This window comes from Emydura macquarii, unplaced genomic scaffold, assembly GCF_026122565.2.
Source record: "Emydura macquarii macquarii isolate MOO-44397 ecotype Brisbane River unplaced genomic scaffold, CSIRO-AGI_Emac_v2 contig_1253, whole genome shotgun sequence".
Lineage (NCBI taxonomy): Eukaryota > Metazoa > Chordata > Testudines > Chelidae > Emydura > Emydura macquarii.
Genome location: NW_027131390.1, coordinates 40,404,592 through 40,428,366, shown reverse-complemented (window position 1 = coordinate 40,428,366; position 23,775 = coordinate 40,404,592). Strand labels below are relative to the sequence as shown.

The window sequence follows — 23,775 nt, the reverse complement described above, 5'->3', positions numbered from 1 at the left end:
CAGAGGCATTTTGGTCTCTGGAGCGCTGCCTTGTATTCCATCTATGAAGCAACATCAAACAACTGAAAGACTGACCATAGGGAGGGGACCCTGGCTGAAAAAGTCAGCCAGCCTGTGGTAAGATAACATCAAAAACTGTAAGGCTATGGAAATATTAAATTTAGTTTAGAATGTGATTTACCTTTCTATATCTTCCTGATCAAATCTAACCCATATTATTCTGGCTTATAATCACTTAAAATCTTTTTGTAATTAATTAACTTATTTGTTTGTTTTCTCGAAAGCAGTGCATGTGGTTTGAGGGTGTACGGAGACTTCATGTACAGTGACAGAGCTGGTGCATTTCAATTTCATTGATAAATTGACTAACTTATGAGCTTGCAGAGTTCAATAGGAAGCACTGAACTCTGTAAAACGGCAGTTCCTAGGGTTGCCTCTGGGACTGGGGATATGGGCTGCGGTTGCATAATCCTGCAAGTGGCTGGTCAAAAGCACTCACTCACTAAAGTAGGAGCCGCTTACTAGCAGGAGGCTGTGAGGGAACTGATCCAGGAGTGGGTGGCTCACCCAGCAGGACAAGTGCGAGGCAGGCTCCAGGAGTGAGGGATTGGGATGACACAGCGACATACCTATCCAGATTGTAGAGGGGAACGTCCTGCCTGTGCTCCGGGTTGGTGAGTTTGTACCAGGGCATCACTGGTTGATGTATTCACACCCCAAACCAAACCACCTGCTGAATCGCACCTCATGCAGTCAAACCAGGGCAGGAACAGCCCAGCTTTCCTGGGAATCCAGGCGCTCCTACAGTCAGGGAATGACACAGCGGGAGCAGGACTCACACGCAGCCACAACTCAGTGCACGTGGGTGGGATGGAGAACTCAGTTCAGCACAGCTCGTCAGAGCCATGAGGTGGCAAATCAACACACCTCACAGAGACAGGGATGCTGCTGTCAGCCTTGGCTCTCAGGGGCATCTCCAGCACGTTGCCCAGCACCGTGCCCCGCCTGCAACCAGAGGCCAGCCTCACCCACGGACCAAATACAGGGCTGCAACAAACCAGTCCAGCCGCTGGGTTTGATGCCATTGTAAAAACACGTCCTCCAGCCAGAATATCCCTCTGCCACAGAGCCCTGCACTGGCAGACCTTGGGCTGCCCCCTGTTTGGGCTGCCCCCTGCTTGGGCTGCCCCCTGTTTGGGCCCTGAGCTTGCCAAGCCATGGGCCCATGCTCAGCCGCTTGAAATCCTTACTGCCAGGCATGTGCGTACATCTTGCTGGGGGGGAGGGGTGCTGTGGTGTCCAGCTGGGGCCTTGTTCCACCTGTGCTGTGCAGCCCCCAGGATTGCTCTGGTGTGGTTAGTAGCAATTCTATGTGCCCATGAGGGAGGCTGCACTCCAGCTTCCCCAAAGCCCTCAATGAACCTCCCATCCTCCGAGGGAGAGAGGTGCCCCCGGTTATCCCCAGTGGGCAGGGGCCATGCAAATGGCAGCCAGCGCACATGTCCTGTCTGCAACGTTCACACACCTTGCTCTGAGCTAGATGGTGCTGCCAGCCACTCAGACCACGGAGAGTTGTTCTGCCCTCCTCACCGCAGAATTCCTGAGCAGGGCCAGGGCATGTCTGAGCCAGATCTGATTGACACAGTGGCAGCTTCTATCTCCCCAGCCTCGGTCCTAGGGAGGGTGTCTTGGCAAGTGCTCTCAGCCCCTAGCCAGACAGAAACCCCTCCTTGAAACCAGAGGTGGATCCCAGTTCTGCTTTGCACAGGTGTAAATCTGGAGGTGGTTTCTGCTCTGCCATGGAGTTACCCCACAGGGCACCCATGGGAATGAGCTGAGAGTCAGGCCAGCCAATTCTTTGGTCCATGTTTTTTCCATTTCTGTCTGCGTCGGCTCCCAGTGAGGGGGAGTCTGTGACTCAGCCCAGAATCCTGCCCAAAGGAATGGGACACCTGGGACTCCAAACGGCGCTCCCAGCCCCTGGGGTTGGGCCACAGAGGGGAGGCAGGTGCTGCCAACCCCCTCCAAGGCCAGAGAGAGCCAGAAGGGATGGGGGGGGATAAGGACCCCATGGAGCAGGGGGCGAAGCCTTGCCTCCCCCCCAGAACCAAGCTGGTGCCAAGGGATGTCAGTGGCTGCTGTGATGGCCCAATAGCAAACTAGCCCCCTCCCCACCGGCCAGTGCATATTGCAAAGGCAGGTTCTCAGCTCCCCAGCCAGGGGCACAGGCGGAGTTTCTGCCCCAACACTGCTGCTGGAGGGTACCTGGCCACACTGCCCCTTACTCAGCACCACATGGATTCCAGCCAGTGCAGCTCTGGGGGATCCTTGGCGGGGCTCAGGGGCCAAGACTGGCCCCTTGAACACCTGGCTGGCGCAGAGAAGCCCAGCAGCGTCAGGGGAGGGAGTGCATGGGCTCGGTGCTGAGAACCTGGACTCCCCCAGGTGTGCCAGGGTCTGCAGGCAGGACAGTTCAGTGCCTCCCTGCTTATCCTGTCACTGCCCGGGTGATTCCTTTCTAAGGTGAAGCAGCCTCCTGGCTGGCAGCAAACATTGTGCGATGGGCTCATTGTTTGGCCTTGTGAGTTGCTGTCTCTCTGTCTGTGCACTGGGCCGTCCTACTGCTTTCTCTGTCTCCAGGGCCATCTCAGCTCAGGATCACACTCTGCACACTCCTGGCCTGGCCTGCAGCCCTCCCGCCTCCTTTCTGCTGTCTGGGGCTGGCAGGGAATCACCCCTCACTGCCAGGGCTGTGCCTGGAGGGAAGCTCTTGGGCTTGTTCCACCCTAGATGGTCGAACCCTCCACCTTCACAGCGCTGCCCGTTCCTGAATAGCTGAGCAGGCCCGAGACAGCCAGGCCTGCAGCAGGTATGGCCAGGAGCTTTGCCATCACCAGTCCTCATTCCTGTTTGGTGCGGGCATACAGAGACACCAGGGACTAACACGGCCATCCCGCCCAGGAGCCACGGCAAACACTGCCAAAGTGGGGTCAGGGAGTGAAGGGCACCGGGCCCAGCTGTCACGAGTGGAGGAGTGTAATTGGCCATAGTGTAATTGGCCAGCCCCCAGGCCTAGCTCCCATCTTGGTCTGAAGCAGGCTGCAGGGTGGTTATTGCTGTGAAAGCAGATGCCGCAGGGGAGAGGCATTCTCACAGGTCCTAATACGCATCAATCCATGTCCCTTTCAGCATGGAAGCGGATCGAGCAGCAGTTCTGACTCGGATTAAAGTAACGACGCCGGCAGGCCAGGGCTCACGTGGGTGATGCAGCAGCAGCAGAAGTCAAATTCAATTTAAGAATGTCCTGTTGATTCGCTCCCGTTCATTCTAATGCTGCCCTTTGCTTCCTCTTCTAAGCAAATGCTGTTTAACCTAGGGGCTCGGGATTCTCTTGTCTTTGGTTTATTCAATTTCTCTCGGGAAGCATTTTAAGAGCGTGCCCTGGCAATTTCCCCTCTCTCAATGGAGAGATTTTCCCCTCTTATGTAGCTCTCCTGCCAGTCACCAGAGCCGTGGTCAATATGTAGGGGTTCCTCTTACAATGCAAACCAGAAGCCACTTGAACCCCGAGCAATCTGGGAAAACTTCACCCCACCCCAGGCACCTCTGCGAGGCAATGCTTCCCCACGCGCAGCCCTGAGTCTGTGCAGAACAAAAAAACCTTTTACTCAGAGGAGAGGGGACACAAAATAAACTTGGGAAGATGCAGCAGTGACTCAAAAGTGTTCACAAAGACTGTGTAAAGCCCCCATCCTCCAGTCTCTTGGGCGGTGTCCTTTGCTTCAGTTTTTTCCTAGCAGTGTGACAGTCCGAAAGATAAATGTCCCTGTAACACGGCACTCCCCCTTTCCCTCCGCTGCACCCCACACCTGGTTTGTTGTGTGAGGTCAGCAAAGACCCAGTGTCCAGGAGTGCGTTTGTGGGTTCAACTCCCACACCCCTGGAGTGGGTGAGTGATGCCCCACAACTGCTGCTACTGCCTTGGCTACTGCATCCTTGGTCCTGTCAGTCCTGTCCTACCATGCTAGGGTCACCCAACCCAGCCATCAGCAAACCTGGCTCCAGAATTTGTGGGGGGAGATGACGCGTTTGATGCAGAGTCTCCATCTGTCCCCATGCTGCTGGCTTTAGCTGCAATATGGGGATTTGAGATTCCCCCCAGCCCTTTTTTTTGTGATTTCAGCTCTTAGTGATGCCAGGGGTAGTGGGGGCCTCACTGCTACTGCATCCTCTCCCCACTGCCATGAATTGGATTTACTTCACTACCCCTCGCTTAGTGAGGGATGTTTACCTTAGGGTGGTCTGTCAGTCAGGATGGACTCAGCACAGCTTTGCAGCCTGTGACGCAGACAATGCAGTTAACATTTTCACTACCAGCCTGTGCCTAAGACCTAAGTGAATTTTGACCCAAAATAGCAAGAATTGATGATCTTGTCAAAGCAGGTCTGTGTGCTGGGCAGCCTGGCAAAGCAGGTGTGTCTATGCACATACAGTCTGCTCCCGCAGTATGTCCCGGTGGGGGCTGGTCCGTATGGAACGAGGTGCCAGTCCCTGTCCTTCTCTCCAAGTACAATAATCTCTGAAGGTGGTGGTGCGTTATCCCACAGGGGAGTTCCTGCCCCTTTTGGCTCTGTCCAACCAGGATTAACATCCTGTAGTGGCTGGGAGGGGTCAGTGACACTATCTCCCTTATTTGTCTGTGCACAGCAGAAAGGTCCATAGAACAGGTCTTCTTCCAAACAGTCCCCAGCCCCTAGTGCTGCTGGGACACGATCAGGATTTATAGGGCCTGGGACTTCAGTTGAGCAAACCTGATTGTACCGGACCCCCTGAACTCACGGACCAAGGCCCATCTTCCAGCCATCCCGCAGGACCCACATACTCAGCCTCCCACATGGTGACCCCCCCTCCGGTGGCCACATGGCACTCTGGGAGCTGTGGGCTCCTGGCTCCAGTGCTTGGCAGACATGGGCCCACATGGCACTGGCCAATTGGGGCTGGCCCCAGGCTGGGCAGGACCTTGCCTTCGGCCCCACCCCTCCCACCCAGAGAGCAGGCTGAGCCAGGTCCAGCAGCCCCAGCTCCGCCTCCCCGTCCCTTCCCCCTTCTCCAGCCTGGCCCTGCCCTTGCCTCCCCCTCCCTGGCCCCACCCATTCTTCCCACCCAGTCCCACCCCTGCATCCCCCTCCCCAGTTCTGCCTCCCCACCTCTCCCTTCTCCTCCAGTCCAGCCCAGCCTGGCCCCACCCCTACTTCCCCCTCTTCAACTCTATCTCCCTACCCCGACCCCTCCTCCCACCCAGACCCTCTCTGCCTCCCCCGCCCCAGCCCAGATCCCGCCCTCTCCTGGCTGCAGGGCAGATGGTGTCCCAGCTCTGCTGATTCACAGTGACAGCGTGTCCTCGGCACAGTACCCCGGCACAGCCTGTCCCCTGGCAGAGAAACCCTTCCTTCAGGAGGCTCACAGTGCCCTACCAGGACAGCTGGCCGGTCCCTCACAGCCACCCACCACGGAGAGAGCAAACCGCAGGCACAGGGCACGGGTCGTAGTTCTCAGCCCACAGTAGCCAACCCTGACCCCACCTACTGGCCAGAGCTTCAGGAAAAGCTCACACCACATGTCACCCAGGAGTGTCAGGAGGTCCTTAAATCCTTTCCCAAACAACTCCAAGGGAAACTCTACAAACTCATCCCCCACAACCCGCCCAGGGCTCTTCTACCAAGAGACCCAAACAAGGGGACCCAGGCAGAACCATTGGATCTGGCCAGGACACTCTGACTGAAGGAATATCAGGAGTCATGGAAACCATCCTCAAACCACTCACCACACAAAGGGCCAGCTTCCTCCAGGCCACAACCGACTTCCTGCGCAAACCTGCAACGTTAGCAACCTCCCTCAGAACAGCACCCTTGCCACCAGGAATGTCACTTCCCTATACACCAACATCCCTCACAATGAGCGCTTCGCAGCCTGCCTCAAATAGCTCTGCGACAATGGACAAAACTCAGCTATCCAACCCAAACACGTTGTCAATCTCATCCGTTTCATCCTCATCCATAACAATTTTACATTCAACAACAATCACCCTCCAAACCGTGGGAACAGCTGTAGGTACTAGGATGGCTCCCTAGTATGCCAACCTCTTCATGGGCCACCTTAAGGAAAAATTTCTAGACAAATGCACCAAGAAACCAATGATAGACCTGAGATACATCAATGACACTTTCATCCCTGGACAGACAACCAAAGCTGCCTCATAGGATTTCCCCCACAACTTCAACATCCACTTCAGAACACTTCCGCACCAGCATCAACTTCCTGGACATCACGATCAGCTTCAGCAATGGAACCCTACAGACAGCTAGATACAAGAAAACCCCAGCGGATCACCTAACCTACCTTCACAGATCCAGTAACCACCCCAACCCACCAAGAAACCTTATCTACAAACAGGCACTCAGCTACCACAGAATATGCTCTGGGAAGAAAGTCTGGGATACACACCTTCATTGACTTAAAACCACCTTCATCAAACAAGGACACTCCACCAGAGAAATAGTGTGTGTCATCTCATCATGGAATGAGATACCCAAATACACCCGAGAGAACCTGCTTCAATATAGGAAAAAAACCCTCTAACTGCATATCCTTATTCTCTGATGTGGTAACCTACCACACATGTACTGCACCAGTCTTATTGTTCACCCCACATATGTTTTCCTAAGGAGGAAGAGACAGAAACTGGGTTAATAAGAAGGATCCCTGTCAATGGAATGAACCAGTCCCCAGGTTTAAGCAATCCAGCCTTTGGCTCCCTTCATCCAGGCAGCCAAGTCTAGTATAATGAAAGATTACTAAAAGCCTCAAGATGTTCCGATAAAACCTGCACCAGTATGTATTTTCCAAGGAGGAAGAGACAGAAACTGGGTTTACTTAAAGTTCTACCAATCCCAAGGGAGCAGACACAATGAATATTTCACATCTCACTCAAGTACATGCTTACAGCCAGTCTTTATTCACTAAGGTTATGTCTATACTGACGGCAGCACAGTCGGTGCCACCGGTTGATTCACCAGGATCAACTGAGCGGAAGTGATGACTCGCTCAATTGACCCATTAATCGTCGCCGCTAATCCACCCTTGCCAAGAAGGGTAATGCTGCGTTGACAGGATGGCATTTCCCATTGGTACAGTGAAGTGAAGACACTGTGGTAAGTAGAAATTAGGAAGTCGACAGGAGATATGCATGCTACTGTATGTAGCTAGCATATCTTCCATCGACTGCCGCTGAGTGTAGACAGTCTAAATCTAAGATTTATTAATACAAAGAAAAAAAAGAGAGTTGCTATGGTTAAAAAATCAATATACATAAAGATGAGTAAAGTTCTTAGATCAGTTTCTTAGCAGAGCTATCATCTGGACCGAAGGGAAAGAGTCCCTTGAAGAATTCCACCGGGATTTCAATAATTTCCACCCCACCATCAACCTCAGCCTGGACCAGTCCACACAAGAAATCCACTTCCTAGACACTAGAATACAAATAAAAGATGGTCATATTAATACCACCCTATACCGAAAACCAGCTGACCGCAATACATATCTTCATGCCTCCAGCCTCCACCCTGGACACATTACACGATCCATTGTCTACAGCCAAGCCCTAAGACACAACTGGATTTGCTCCGATCCCTCAGACAGAGACAAACACCTACAGGATCTCCATAAAACGTTCTTAAAACTATAATACCCACCTGGAGAGGTGAAGAAACAAATTGACAGAGCCAGATGGGTACCCAGAAGTCACCTACTACAGGACAGACCCAACAAAGAGAACACCACCACCACTGGCCATCACCTATCTACTTATGTAATATATGTCATCATGTGCCAGCAATGCCCCTCTGCCATGTACATTGGCCAAAATGGACTGTCACTATGCAAAAGAATAAATGGACACAAATCAGACATAAAAAATGGTAATATCCATAACATAACATCCAGTCGGAGAGCACTTCAAACTCCCAGGACACTCTGTCGCTGACTTGAAAGTTGCCATACTTCAACAAAAAAATGTCAAAAACAGACTTCAGAGAAAAACTGCAGAGCTGGAACTTGTATGCAAACTTGACACAATCAAACTGGGTCTGAATAGGGACTTGGAATGGTTATCTCATTACAAGTAGTAATTGTCACTGTTCACACATTCTCACCTTCTAATCAGTGGTTGTGAATAGGCCTCAACTACTCTAACTGAATGGACTTTCCTACACCTACGCTCCCCATTATTGTTCCTTACCCTTGGATGTATATATATATCCCCTATCTGATTTCTATTTCATGTATCTGACGAAGTGGGTTGCAGCCCATGAAAGCTTATGCCTGCAGAAATTTGTTAGTCTTTAAAGTGCTACAGGACTCTCGTTGTTTTAGCAGAGAGGGTGAGGCTGCTGACTTGCAAAAGTCTTTCTGGAATCAGTTTAAAAGGTTATTGTCCAATAGGCAGTCCATGTGCAGAGTTTGTTCAAATTCTTCCATGAGAATTCCAGGGTGAATCCAGAGAAACCTGGAGAACTCAGTCTTGAGACTTAGACTTTCTCTGTCAAAGTTTAAGCAGATCTGAGATCAGGATCAGGCCCAAAGCTTCCTTTGTATTTGAGGCCAGCGGATAAGCCTCTTGTCAGCAGTTGTCACAGCAGGCCCTTTCTTGGATGAAGAAGAAGAGGTAATTGCTTTGAAGTTAATCTTCTGTTTTCTATGCAGACCCAGGTAGCCATTTGCATTCATTCACATTAGGCAATTAGCAATTCAAACTATCAAGGTATTTCATTCTATCAGATAATTAAGCTAAAGACAGTGTAAATAATATTATTTCTTGCAGTATCTTACATCTTTGACTTAATAGGAGACAGTAATGAATCATTAATGACAGGAACAGGTTTTACCATCTCTAAGCTAACTAGATCACATTGCTAACTTTTACCAATATTCAGATACACACAGACAATACTTAACATCTATCCTTGATTTCTATTACTACAAATAAATGGGATAATAATTGCTGGTTTAGTACACTCCTTTGAAATTTACATACAAGTAGTTATCAATGGTTCACAGTCAAGCTGGACAGGGATATTGAGTGAGGTCCCGCAGGAATCAGTTCTGGGTCAAGTTTTGTTCAATATCTTCATCAATGATTTGGAGAATGGCATAGAGAGTACACGCATAAATCTTGCGGACAATACCAAGCGGGGAGGGGTTGCAAATTCTTCGAAGGATGGGATTAAAATTCAGAATGATCTGGACAAATGGTCTGAAGTAAATGGGATGAAATTCAATAAGGACAAATGCAAAGTCCTCCACTTGATAAAGAACAATCAGTTGCACACATACAAAATGGGATACATACAAAACTGCCTAGTACTATGGAAAGGGATCTGGGGGTCATAGTGGATCACAAGCTAAATAAGAGTCAACAGTGTAATGCTGTTGCCAAAAGACATCATTCTGGGGTGTATTAGTAGGAGTGTTGTAAGAAGACACGAGAAGTAATTCTTCTGCTCTACTCCGTGCTGATTAAGCCTCAACTGGAGTATTGTGTCCAGTTCTGGCTGCTACATTTCAGGAAAGATGTGGAGACACCAGAGAAAGTCCAGAGAAGAGCAACAAAAATGATTAAAGACCTGGAAAACAAGATCTATAGGGAAGATTGAAAAAATTGGGTTTGTTTAGTCTGGAGAAGAGAAGATTGAGGGGGGAAATGTTAATTTTTTCTAGTACTGTGGCAAACGGCTGGCTTCACCCTAGTGGGTCTCATGCTTCTGCCTCTTGTAGTGGGCCAGGGCATCACCAGTTACCCCATCTCCCCAGGGGGTAGGGACCTGGGACCGCCTGGTCCTCCGGGTCCCAGTTCAGGGGCCCTATGAGTAGCAGCTATGTGCTGCTGGCACCATACTCGCAGCTGCAGTCTTTTTCCCCTGGGCTAATTTTCCCCCCCTTGGTCCTTCTGGCCTCTCAGGCCCTGCTTCCTTGCCACCTGGACTGAGCTTCCTTACCCAGGCCCCTGTGCCTGGGGGAGTATCTCAGCCCTGCCAGGGGTGGGTTCCTCCCCTCCTAGGCCCATACCTCGCTCAGGACTCCTCTGCTCTTCCACACCACACAACACAACACTTCCAGCTCATGCCCTGTCGGTCTGGAGCAGAGGGTTTTATCAAGCACCTGGCTGGTCCTTAATTGGCCTCAGCTGCTCCTAATTGCCCCCTCATGACTTCTAACTAGTCTGCAGGGAACAGAGCCCTGAGCATTCTGGGGCTTACATACCTCCCTTCAAGCACTCTCCTACTGCCCTCTGCCCTTGTTATATCACAGTACATAAAAGGTTTGTTACAAGGAGAAGGGAGAAAAATTGTTCTGAGGATAGGACAAGAAGCAATGGGCATAAATTGCAGCAAGGGTGATTTAGGTTGTACATTAGGAAAAACTTCCTAATTGTCAGGGTGGTTAAGCACCAGAATAAATTTCCTAGGGAGGTTGTAGAATCTACATCAGTGGAGATTTTTAAGAGCAGATTGCACAGACACCTGTCAGGTATGGTCTAGATATTACTTAGTCCCGCCATGCGTGCATGGGACTGGACTAGATGACCTCTCAAGGTCCCTTCCAGCCCTATGATTCTATCATTCTATATCTGCTAGCTCTCTGAGTCAGAGAGCTGACATCAGAGGGCCAGAGAGAGCTGAAGGCCAGGGAGTGATGGAGGGGTGAACCCACTGATGTCTCCAGGTAACAGCTAGAGCCCCTACCTGGGAAGGGAACAGAACAGAGAAGAACCCCAGCCAGAGGGACTGGGGTCTGGTGAGAGACACAGGAGCTGTAGCTGAGAGATGGCGTGTGGTGGGAGACATCAGAGCTGTACTTGGTACTGGACTGTTGGGATGAATGTACTGTTTGGACTGTGCTTGGGGGTTTATGGTTGTGGGACTTTTGTAATAAATTAACCCCAGGTAAGGGCAATTTATATACTCTTTTAATTGTATTAAGATTAGTTAAGGAATTAAGAAGGGAAACTGAAAGAAGTGACTGCTTGCAGGGCTGCCCTGAGACCACCAGGGGGCGCCTGGGAGACAGTCACCCGTCCACAAACACCATCTGTCAACTCCACACTTTTAGACTGAAAGGGATATATCAGCAAATGGTAAAGACAACTATTAGCATTATACATTCAGCATGTACAATGTGAAATGCACACAGTAAGAAATCTCTAAGGTACTGTAAATACTTCCAAACCAGCCCTCCAGCTCCACATTTTATTCCTTCAAACTGAATTTTAAGTATGTATTTTACATTTTAGATTGTTTTAAAATGGCTTAAAACCACTGTAAGGATTTGTCTACACTATGACCTAGGGGTGTGATTCCCAGCTTGTGTAGACATCCTCCTGCTTGCTTTCATTGAGCTAGCAAGCTAAAAATAGCAATGACACTGGGGTAGCATGAGCTGGCCACTCTGTGAGTACAGCCAGGGATTTCAGGTGGGTTTGTACTCAGGCAGGCTAGCCTGTGCTGCCTCTCTCACTGTTGCCTGTGCTAGCCCAGCCACACGGCTACATTTCGCAAGATAGCTCAATGACACATCCATGTGAGTTGGGAATCACACCCTTTGCTCCAAGTGTAGACATAGCTTAAAGGGTCTAAGGAGTGAGGCTGGGCTTTTCAAAGGTGCCTCAAGGGAGTAAAGCACTCAAATCTCATTGAATTCGGGAGGGTCTAGATAATACTTAGCCCTGTCTTGAATGCAGGGAACTGGAACAGAAGACCTCTTGATATCCCTTCCAATCCTATAATTCTATGATTCTAGACTATCTTGATTGTATTTCCATGCCTGCTGTTAAGTTGTTGTGTCACACATAAGTTGACCAGTCTGTCAGTAACACACCATCAGATAGCACTATGCTACTCATCAATACTTGTCAGCTTTAGTAGTAAGAGGCACTACTACTAAAGGGCTTCATTATAAAGATTCCCATGCTGTAAGACATGCACTACACAGGACTGTGCTTCAAAACCTACTGTGGAACCTCTTCCTTTATGTGCTGGGCCTCACTAAAATGCCCAGAACATTGAGCGTCTAACAAAACTGAAAAACTGCAACAAAGATGATCAGTGGGCCAGTAAGTGCTTATCCCGGCAAAGCAGGGCATTGCGAGAAGAGAAGAAATTGAAAAAGCAATATGTGAAAAAGGCATATGAGAAAGGAGCAGACAGCATGTTAATTTTTAATTATGACCACAAGACCCATAAAATATGGATTTCATTAATAATAGTTATTAAGGTTCTGCATTTCTTCATGAAATTACCATAAAGTGCATGCACAACTTGTTGGACAAACTTACACAAAGAGTAGTTACGAACAATTTGTGGTCAGACTGGGAGGATGTATCAAGTAGGGTCACACAAAGGTCCTGGGTGCAGTACTATTCAATATTTTCATTACTGATTTGAAACAATAGGGTGGAGAGCACGTTCATAAAATTTTCAGATGACACCAGGCAGGGAGGGGTTTCAAATTCTTCAGGGGACAGGATTAAAATACAAAAAGACCTTGATAAATTGGAGAATTGGTCTGAAATCCACAAAATGAATTTCAATAACGACAAGTGCGAGTACTACACTTAGGAAGGAAAAAATCAAATGGACAACTACAAAATGAGGAATAACTGGTGAGGTGGTGGTACTGCGAAAAGGCTCTGGGGGATGAACATGAGCCAACAATGTGATGCAGTGACAAAAAAGGCTAATATAATTCTGGGGGGTACTAATAGAAGTGTCATATCTAAGACATCATTGGTAATTGTCGTAGAATCATAGAACCATAGACTATTAGAGTTGGAAGGGACCTCCTGCTGTACTTGGCACTGGGCTGGAGTAATGTGTTTAGTTTTGGGTGCCACATATTAGGAAAGATGTTGATAAATTGAAGAGAGTACATAGGAGAGCAACAAAAATGATAAAAGGTTTAGAAAACGTGACCCATGAGGAAAAGTTGAAAAAACTGAGCATGTTTAGTTTTGAGAAGAAAAGACGGAGGGGACCTGATTACAGTCTTCAAATATGTTAAGGGCTGTTATAAAGAGGATGGTGTTCAATTATGCTCCATCTCCACTGAAAGTAGGACAAGAAGGAATTGATTTAATGTGCGGCAAGGGTGATTTAGTTTAGCTATTAGGAAAAGCTTTCTAGCTGTGAGGCCAGTTAAGTACTGGAACAGGTTACTGAGAGGGGTTTGTGGAATTCCCATCACTGGAGGTTTTTAAGAACAGGTTAGACAAACACTTGTCAGGGATGGTCTAGGGTTACTTGGCCCTGCTGCCTCAGCGCAGGGGAATGGACTAGATGACCTTGAAATCCCTCCCAGCCCTGCATTTCAGGGATTATGTGAGCTCAGTGGATTTGGCCAGAACTCCTGCTACAGCAAACAGAAGTCATGCTCTGTTCTTCACAAAAGATGAGATTTCAGGGTTTTTGGTTAACTACTCACTCCTGTTGCATTTGTGATAGAGGCGTTTCCCTACTTCCTCTCTGTGGTCTGGTTTGCACTGACATCAACTGATGCTTTAAAGTTGCCATATCTGATTCTGTAGTCAAGACTGAAGAAATAAACCCTTTTTATAGGAAATCAAATGTATGTAAAGAAAAGGAATAGGTCTGAAAATTATCTGGAGAGTTAAGGCTAAATAAGCTATTCTGGACACAGACTTTTTCAATGGTAACTTATCTTAAATGGAAGTTTGTTGGTAGAAAATTATAACTACAAAGTAACAGGAGATTGTGTTTTTATTTTAAAAAAGAAATATCGTTAATGAATACACTGAACAGATCGAACCCCAAAACTACATTACAAGAATGTTATGTAGATTTAGGTTGCAAAGCAGGAACTTCACAGTTAGGAACTGCCAGGATAAACGGGTCTGTGGCCACTTAAATGAAACTGGGTTCGGCTCTGTTGTTCCAGTCTGGAAGTATGCTGCCTTGGTGACATGAGAAGGATGGGGCTGCCCCTGGAGCTATTAATGAGGGGTCGGAATCCTGAGAGGGAAGTTCTGAAACCCGAGTCCAAAATCCTGAGCGAGAATTTATAGGAGAGTTTAGTGCTTGGAGCAGAAAAGAAGAGCGCCCGGAGAGTGAGGGGAGCTCGGAGGAAGAGCAGAGCTGGGTGGAGAGCTTCCAGGGAGCTGTCACTGAAGCCGGGGAGTGGTGAGAGTCCCCCACTGAGCAGTGCAGCCAGAGCAGGTTGGTGAAAGCTGAAGGCAGGAATGCAGGGAGTCACTTATGCACTTTCCTAGAGTTGAAGGCTGAGAGCAGCAGAGGGAGATGCCTGCTGGTTCTCTGAGCCGGAGAGCTGATGTCAGAGGGCCAGACAGAGCTGAAGGGCAGGGAGTGATGGAGGGGTGAGCCCACTGATGTCTCCAGGCAACAGCTAGAGCTCTGCCTGGGACGGAAATAAGCTAGAGTGTCTGGGGTGAGGCGTGTGAGAGACACTAGAGCAGGTCTGTTGGGATGCATGGACTGTGCTGGGGGGGATTCTGTAAGAAGGAAACCCCACAAAAAGGGCTATTGATGTATCTGGAAGGTTGCACTGAGTTTACCTGAGAAAGCAGGATGGAAACTGAAGCAAGGGGCCACTTGGTACGGCTTCCCTGAGGACTCACAGGCTAGATTTACACTTGCCACGTAACCTTGATTCCGCTCCTTTGTGCATCCAGTCTGTGCAATGAGTGGGGCAGGGCTAAGATAAGATGTGATCCTGTAAATGAAGCCGTACCATAATGCATGCACACAAGGGGACAAACTGAACAGAAAGCTGCAGAGCTGGCATTACCCAGCTTCTGAGTGTTTGGCTTTCCAATCTAAATAGCCTTCTTTTAACAACTTACGCTGTGTGTGTGTGTCATTCATAGGTTGGTTTTTTTAAGAATGTAAAAACTAAAGCAAGGGTCTATTAAATACAACTCTTAACACACCCAGAACATTGTCATTAGGGTTTGAACCCTCAGCGCTGCAGCACACTGGTTCCATGTGAGCTATGGGACAAGCTGGCGGCAGGAGAAAGCTGGTTTCCCAAAGGTGTGACTAGATTGCTGGGTCTGGCGATGGTTGGGGGGAGCCACCTTCAGCCCAGCCAGGCTCTCTCTATTGTTCTGCTCTTGTGTGCTAGATCAAAGAGCTCTCCACTGTGTATGTATGTGTAGAATGTGATCAAGTCACCTCTCAACCTTCTCTTCAACCTGTTTAATAGACTGAGCTCCTTTAGTCTGTCACTGTAAGACATGTTTTCCAGACCTCAAATCAGTCTTGTGGCTCAACTCAGAACCTTCTCCAGTTTTTCAACATTCCTTTTAAAGTGTGGACTCTTGAAATGATCTTAGTGATGCCTTATGCAGAGGTAACAGCATCTCACTACTCCGGTTCATACTTCTCCTGCTTATATTTCCAAGGCCTGTGATAGCCATTTTTGTCCCAGCATCATTGCACAGATAGTTCATTCACTTGGTTCCCTTCCTGACTCCTGGTCAGGGCACAGAGCCACATCCTGTAATTCTGACCTACATTCTTTCTTTGTGCCTACAACCTTGCATTTGGCAGTGTTAAAATGCATGTATTCGATTGTGTCCAGATCCCCAGAGCTGAAAGTAGAAATCAGTTAAGATAACAGTGGAAATAAGATGTAATAGTGAGAGAAATGAAGCCCTGGAACAGCTCACCCAGGGAAGAATTGTATTCCACATCACATGGAGTTTTTAAAACAAGACTGGATGTCTCTTTCTAGCTCAAACACATCTTATTGGGCTCGATACAGGAAACACTGGGCACCAGTCTATGGCCAGCTCACCTTGGACCAAAGGTTTCTTTTCCAGTGAGTTGTCACATATCCAGATGCTCTCTCAAACACATGGATAACTCAGGTTCTTTCAGTCTTTGAATCATTATCAGGACTTGGATCTTACTCCACCACTCAGCTGAGGAGATAGTAATGTGGAAATAGAACTGTTTGTCAGCCTCTAAGTGGGAGGAAAGGTCTCCTGTCCTCGGCAGTGACTTGCATAAGGCAACAAAGAGAAAAGTGTATGGACTTTTAATCATTTGTATATCTGTGATTGCTCTAATCATTTAACATTTCTCTCATGGTTTATTTCTTTCTTTTTACAATAAACCTTTAGTTCTAGTTACTGAAGGATTGGCTGCCAGCATGGTATTTTGGGTAAGATCCAAACTCATATTGATCTGGTACTGTGGCTGACCCCTTGGGGTCAGAGGGAACCTTTTTAGTAAAGAGCATAGAGTCTGGTCTCTTTACTGGACCTAGTGCTGATCTGGGAGCCAGGAACTGGAATGCAGTAAAGGGGGCTGTGGGCATTTGTGGACTGTGGACAGTGTGGGGAAATCAGAAGCAGTTCGTGGCTAGTTGGGAAGCTGGGCTTCAGTGTCACCCACTAGCGCGGAGAGAATCCGCTCTCCTTTTGCAGCCTGCCCTGACGTTGGCATTATCAGTTGGCTACCCTGGGCACGGACGGGTCACAAGGACCCTAATCTATTCCTCCTTAGCGAGAAGGCCTGTGGCCACAGACACTTGCAGATAGTGTGTAAAGCAGAGAAAGAATGAGGAATTCTTCAGAGTTCAGAGCTATGAAGGCCCTCTCCTCCATGTAGGCAATGTGCCAGTGAAATGGGCTATTGGGCAGAGATGTCATATCTGAGACATGTCTACAGAGGACACTGTACACGGAGCTTTGAATTCAATTATATTCAGCAGGAAGAGGAGGACAGACTGACAAGAAAGTCGACCCAGAAATGGAAAATGTAACATACTAAAAAGAGACAAGCTAATCCAGCACCTTAATGCATTGGGCTGGCAGATTTCAGGGGAAATACTGTTGGGAGCCCCCACACAGAGTTTTGATGGGTTTTTGTTTTTGTAACATCTACATTGTGTACCTGAGGCCAGTCACCATTGGGCAGCTGCTTGTCAATCAAAACCTTGATCCCCCTTTCCAGCACCCCAACCTCCGGGTACCTGCAATGCAAAGGACGGAGAGGTCAGCAGTTCTCAGGCATGATACAGAGCTGTGGAGAACAGCAGGGGTCAATACCCCATTCCTTTGTGACCCTCCTCTGGAAAATGAGCCTGTGCCCATCCCCCCTGCACCAGTATGGCATTTTGGTGGAGAACGTTGAAGAAGAGAAATTGTACCCAATCTTGGAGCATGCTTTCCTCTCTGAAAGTAGGGCTAGCCAGTTTGGGAGTTGGTGCTGAAAATATTCTAGTCTCCCTGAGGTTTTCCCTCTGTCTGTGTCACTGACAGAGACTAATGAATCATTTTCAAAACAAAGACAATTTCTTAACACTGTCACAGTTCCTGCTCCTATAAAGTGCCTATTCTATGAGCCAAATTTCCAGCTTGCCCATGTGTCTGGTGCAATGTGACCACCCCCTGGCTAGACGAGGGACTCAGAAAAATTAGGGGCTTGGTCACAATGTCAAAAAGAGGACCTTTTCATACTTTTTAATCTCAAGGATGGTGGCACTTATTTCCCTGAGCATTTATCTGAGCCCATCCGTCTCAGCTTTAAACCCCTCCTCCTGAAAACACTTCTTTGGCAAAGGTAATTCATCTAAGATCCTTCATTTCCCTTCTTCCCATGCAGTTTGGACTATGGGTTTGGTTTGAAGGACGGGTGCTGAAAATCATGTGGGTTCCTTACTGCTGTCTACATTGTATTGTATTTGTGTTGTAGATCATTGTACAGCACCGTGCGTGGCTGTGAGGCTTCATAAATAAAATTATATTATAATTTAATTATATTATGAAGAAGCAAACAAGCTAGAGCCAATCCATTATTCTGCACTAGTGATTACTTTGTTTTACTGAATGTTCAGTGATGACACGGAGCTTTATGTCTCTGCTGTGGTATGTTGGGTTAGTTTGGTAACTGCCTGTCTGATAGTGCAGTCAGAGCATCAGGCACGTAGCTAAAGAACTGGGCTGAGGTCCTGGCCTGTGAAGTCAGTGGCGAAACACCCGTTGCCTATAGTGAGACAAGATTTCATGCTGTGTGTTTGATTTTTTTCAGTCATGGCCCGGTGCTGTGTTCTGCAGTGCGGGTGAAAAGGACGATGTTCTGCCTTTGAGAAGCAGCGTCAGTGCTCCTACCTGATGGCCATGAGCCCCAGCAGAGCCCAGCAGGTGTTGTGGATCTGGGAGGTGGTGCTCTGCACATATCTGCGCTGCCTGCAGGACTCAAAATCCTCTCCCCAGCCACCATCCTCCATCTGCTTGGAGACCAGGAACTGGCAGGCCTGGGTCACCTCCCTGCTTGCAGATCTGAAAGGACGAGACAGAGAAATGGGAAAATATTGGAAATGAAGGAACAACACTGACTTGTATTAAAGAGCTTTATTTGACTTCCTCTAGTGCAGTGAGAAGACCAATAAGAAAGAACACAAGTAAAGTCTACACAAGAGAGCACAGTGTGTTTCCCCACTGCAATGAACTGCAGTCACCAGGATAGCAAAATGTCACATGGAAAAGAAAGGCATCATAATCATAGAATCATAGAATCATAGAATATTAGAGTTGGAAGGGACCTCAGGAGGTCATCTAGTCCAACCCCCTGCTCAAAGCAGGACTAACCTCAGCTATATCATCCCAACCAGGGCTTTGTCAAGCCTCACCTTAAAAACCTCTAAGGATGGAGATTCCACCACCTCCCTAGGTAACCGATTCCAGTGCTTCACCACCCTCCTAGTAAAAAACTTTTTCCTAATGTCCAACTTAGACCTCCCGCCCTGCAACTTGAGACCGTTGCTCCTTGTTCGGTCATCTGCCACCACCGAGAACAGCCTAGCCCCCTCCTCCCTGGAACCCCCTTTCAGGTAGTTAAAGGCCGCTATCAAATCCCCCTCACTCTTCTCTTTTGCAGACTAAACAAGCCCAGTTCCCTCAGCCTCTCCTCATAAGTCCTGTGCTCCAGCCCCCTAATCATTTTGGTTGCCCTCCGCTGCACTCTCTCCAACTTGTCCACATCCTTTTTGTAGTGGGGGGCCCAAAACTGGACACAATACTCTAAATGCGGCCTCACCAATGCCGAATAGAGGGGAATAATCACTTCCCGTGACCTGCTGGAAATGCCCCTCCTAATGCAGCCCAATATGCCATTAGCCTTCTTGACAACCAGGGCACACTGCTGACTCATATCCAGGTGACAGGTTACAGGCAGCCTATAAGCATTCTCCTTTCTCAGAGACAAGGGCCCGCATTTAGATAAGCTAATTAGCTCCTGGGAAATTCTTAAAACACAGGTCTATTATTGCACAATCCTCCATCAATGCAACAGCTGTTCTACAAGAATGTCTTGATTTAGAGCAAGACGTAAAATGCCTTGAAACACACTCTTTCTTGAGAAATCCAACTTCTACAGCCTTGCTAAAGAACTTGCAAAAATTAATCAATACCGCACAGAGAGGACCATCTTATATCCTAGGGCCCCTCACGTGCACTGTCCTGCAGCTGCTATGTGTCAACAAGCATTTGGACAATGGTGATCCAGTGGATATAGTGTGCTTAGATTTTCAGAAAGCCTTTGACAAGTTTCCCTCACCAAAGGCTCCTAAGCAAAGTAAGTTGTTATGCGATAAGAGGAAAGGTCCTCTCCTGGATCAGTAACTGGTTAAAAGATAGGAAACAGAGGGTGTGAATAAATGGTCAGTTTTCAAAATGGATAAAGGTAAATAGAGGTGTCCCCCTGGGGGTCTGTACTGGGACCTGTGATGTTCAAAATATTAATAAATCATCTGGAAAAAGGGATAAACAGTGAGGTAGCAACATCTGCAGATAATAGAAAACTATTCAAGATAGTTAAATCCAAAGCAGACTGCGAAGAGTTACAAAGGGATCTCACAAAACTGGGTGACTGGAAACAAAATGGTTGATTAAATTCAATGTTGATAAATGCAAAGTAATGCGCATTGGAAAACATTATCCCAACTATACATACAAAATGATGCGTCTAAATTAGCTGTTATGACTCAAGAAAGAGATTTTGGAGTCACTGTGGATAGTTTTCTGAAAACATCCAGTCAATGTGCAGCAGCAGTCAAAAAGCTAACAGAATGTTGGGAATCATTAGGAAAGGGATAGATAATAAGACAGAAAATACCATATTGCCTCTTTATAAATCCATGGTATGCCCACATCATGAATATTGTGTGCAGATCTGGTTGCCCTATCCCAAAAAAAGATATATTGGAACTAAAAAAGGTACAGAAAAGGGCAACAAAAATTATTAGGGGTATGGAACAGCTTCCATATGAATAGAGTTTAATAAGACTGTGACTTTTCAACTTGGAAAAGAGACGACTGAAGGGGGATATGATAGAGGTCTATAAAATCACAATTTGTATGGATTAAGTAAATGAGGAAGTGTTATTTACTTCTTTTCATAGCACAAGAACTAGGGGTCACCCAATGAAATTAAAAGACAGCTTGTTTAAAACAAACAAAAGGAAGTATTTCTTAACAAATGCACAATCAACCTATGTAACACTTTGCCAGAGGATGCCGTGAAGGCCAAGATTATAACAGGGTTAAAAAAAAAGAACTAGATAAGTTCATGGAGAATAGGTCCATCAATGGCTATTAGCCAGAATGGTCAGGGATGCAAAACCATACTCTGAAGTGTCCCTAACCTCTGTTTACTAGAAGTTGGGAATGGATGACAGGGGCTGTGTAGCCGTGAAGTGTGGCCTCCCTCAGTGATTGACATCAAGGGAGTTGGGGGTTGGAACCCGGGCGTACAACACCTGATCGGGGCTAGGCCTATAAAAGCCAGGCCTGCCCGCTCAGTTAGAGCCCAGCAGCCAAGGGAGAAGGACGCCTCTTCCTTGGTGCCCGAGCCTACGGCCGCACCCAACTGCTACCCAGAGGAGAGGCTGCTGGAGCTGCCTACTGCCTGGGGCCCTGAGGACCTGGAGGAGCTACCCAAGCTGCCAATCGCCAGTGAGCCAGAAGGGACACATGGACCCTGGGACCTAGAGGAACTGCCCTCCACAGATGACCCCAAACAGTTCCTGGACCTGCTGTCAAGCGACGAGGAACCGGGGTACCGTTCAGGAGACTAGGTACTTTAGGGAGAGGGTGGGAGGAAATAGCCCACGGAAGCCGACTACGGTCCAGCTGAGCTTGCTCTTGCTTTGAGTCAGGGCATTTTGGCTGGAGCCCTGCTGACCCAATGATGGGAAGCCCCATCACTGACAGGGCCCTGGACTAGGATGCAGTGGAGACGGGTGGGACTGTGTCCCCCTCCCCGCTTCCTACCCCGACCTGGGGTGAATGCCTGTTGAGGGCCAGAGCCTGTACCTTGCTGCCTGCCATGCCCTGCCGAAGGGCCCAGTGTGGACTAGCTACTTGCCCTGCTGAGGGCTAGAGACTGCTTTCCTTCTGACTTCCCAGCCCTGCCCAAGGGCTGGACTTTGGACCATTTCCTCTGGGGCTGCAGACTGTTCTTCCCCGCTGCAAACCTGCCCTGCCAGAGGGCTAGACCCAAGACTATTGCCTCGCCCGGGTGAGGGCTGAAGGCTGTTTCCCGCTGCCAGCCTGTCACTGCAGAGGGCCGGGCTTTAAACTGTTTGTTCGCCCTATTAAAAGGCTAGAGACTCTTACACCTAGGAGTGACAAAAACCCAAGTCTCCCGCTGCTAAGGGCCAGAGACATCCCCTTTAATTTGGACTCCCCAAAGGGCATAGGTGCCAGGAGGTGTGGCCTCCCTCGGAGATTGACAATGAGGGAGATCCACCGGCACCGCCCACTACAGGGGATCCTTTACAGGCTGGATCACTTGATGATTACTTGTTCTGTTCATTCCCTTTGAAGCACCTGGCAATGTCTTCTGAATGTGGCCAGGACACTAGGCTAGATGGATCATTGGTCTGACGCAGTATGGCCGTTCTTGTGTTCTTATGACTGGGTCAGATCCAGGACCCATTATATTCTAAGAATGACAAACTCTGTTGGAACTAGCCTTTTACATAGGAAAAAATTACCCAGACTGTGTTTTCTTATAACTCTTTTATAAGAACATGCTTGTTAGTCACAGAAAAGATTAGGGAGACTCTCTCAAACTGAACCTCCTCCCTACTGCCCTGACTGACCAGCAGTGCTACACACCATGATCACTGCACTCAGTCTGCAGCAAATCCCAGGAAAGCCCTTGGATTCAGTGGCTTTGGCAAGGGATACTCTAAACAGCACTCGGAAAATGTGCTTGGTTCCATCCTTCGACTGCCACAGCAGCATTCAGCCATACAACCTGCCAGGATGCTTAACCCCGAGATGGAGCATGGGGCCTGGCACAGGAGGGCTCAGTTCCGCTCAGGAGGGGGTCAGCGAGTGAGGCTTTGAGCCTGGTCCTGGGCCGGCCCCTTCAGACTGCTCTAACTTGCTCCAGTTGCCACTACAGCCAATTCTCTTTAATAAAACAGCTGGAATATTAACATCTTCCTGTTACCAACAACATCTGGCCTGGAACCAATCCTGTCCCACTGACTTTAATGTTAATGGCCATCGGCTATTGGCAATGGCTGCTGCTTAGTAGCCACATGTTTTGGATGGAAGGCTCCCCCTGCAGGCAGGTTTCTGAGGCAGCAGGCAAGATGGGATGTTCTGAGAGCCGCCATCCCTGGCTGCTGCCTCGCAAACCTGCCATCTGCTTATTAGCAAGCGCTGGATCACAGCAACTTCTGGCTGGCCAGCGAGAGGTTGCTAACAAGCGGAATCCATTGTAGTTCCAGGGTTGTTATGACAGGCAATGCTCCCTGGGACACAGTGACCCTGGCCAGGAATTTTTAACTGACAGTGTCCCCCTAACACCTTGAATGTGTGAAATGGGCTTGTCCCAGACACAGGTACCATCCCAGCCAGCATTCACTTCAGACCAGAGCCACTGAGGGCTTCTTCAGCTGTCTTGGTAATAAACATCATAATCAATAATACTCTCAAATGACTGGCACAATACCTAAAGTGGGACACCTGGACCAGACAAACGGGGTCAAACCCAGAGCCCTTCACACCCAGCGACCTGGAACACACAAACCGGGTCAGAGCCTGGGCCCCTCACACCCAGTGACCTGGGACAGTCAGACCGGGTCAGACCCAGGACCCCTCATACTCAAAATCTCCTCTGCCACTGTCTACATCAGAAAATCTGAAGCTGGCCATAACTGCACAGCACAATCGCAGGGGGTAGAACAGGTCTCATCCGACCGTGTGCATTCAATGGGTAAGATGGAGAAGACTGAACCAATCACAGTTAGACAGTAGGTTGGACACAGAAACTCACATACTGTGTCTGTCCTTCCTTACGTGACAGGAGAGGGTGACTAAACGTTATGCACTAATACCAGGACTGATGATTTATCAGCTTACCCGTTCTGGTACGTGTGCTGCATACAAGCAAATGCTTCCAATGCAAACCAGGTGCCATACGTGAAACACACCGCCCAGGTCCTGACAGGAGAGAGATCACAAGGAAAGACAGGATGTTCAGGGATGGAAGATTCTTGTTTGATTTCATTAACAGAAGTCAACCAAAGGCCCCTCCTTCTTTGGAGCAGCATGTCAAAGCACATGGGTCCCTCCAGGCTCACCCCAGTCTGTGGAGGATCCCGGAAGACAGGCACCTCTGCTGCCCATTCCCCTTAGAGAGACGAGAATCCTCTTGTGAGCAA

General features: G+C 48.4%; 1 protein-coding gene across 1 annotated transcript in view; it reads right to left on the bottom strand.

Annotated features, from left to right (window-relative positions):
• Positions 1-16,840: 16,840 nt before the first annotated feature.
• Positions 16,841-23,775, bottom strand: part of LOC137153355 (lanosterol synthase-like) — a 74,611-nt gene continuing 67,676 nt past the window's right edge. Inside the window, exons 19-21 of the mRNA XM_067548580.1 lie at positions 23,474-23,554; positions 18,206-18,376; positions 16,841-17,067 (exon numbers count right to left, since the gene is read on the bottom strand). Coding sequence (XP_067404681.1) covers positions 16,890-17,067; positions 18,206-18,376; positions 23,474-23,554 — 430 coding nt within the window. The 3' untranslated portion in view covers positions 16,841-16,889. The remainder of the gene's footprint in view (positions 17,068-18,205; positions 18,377-23,473; positions 23,555-23,775) is intronic.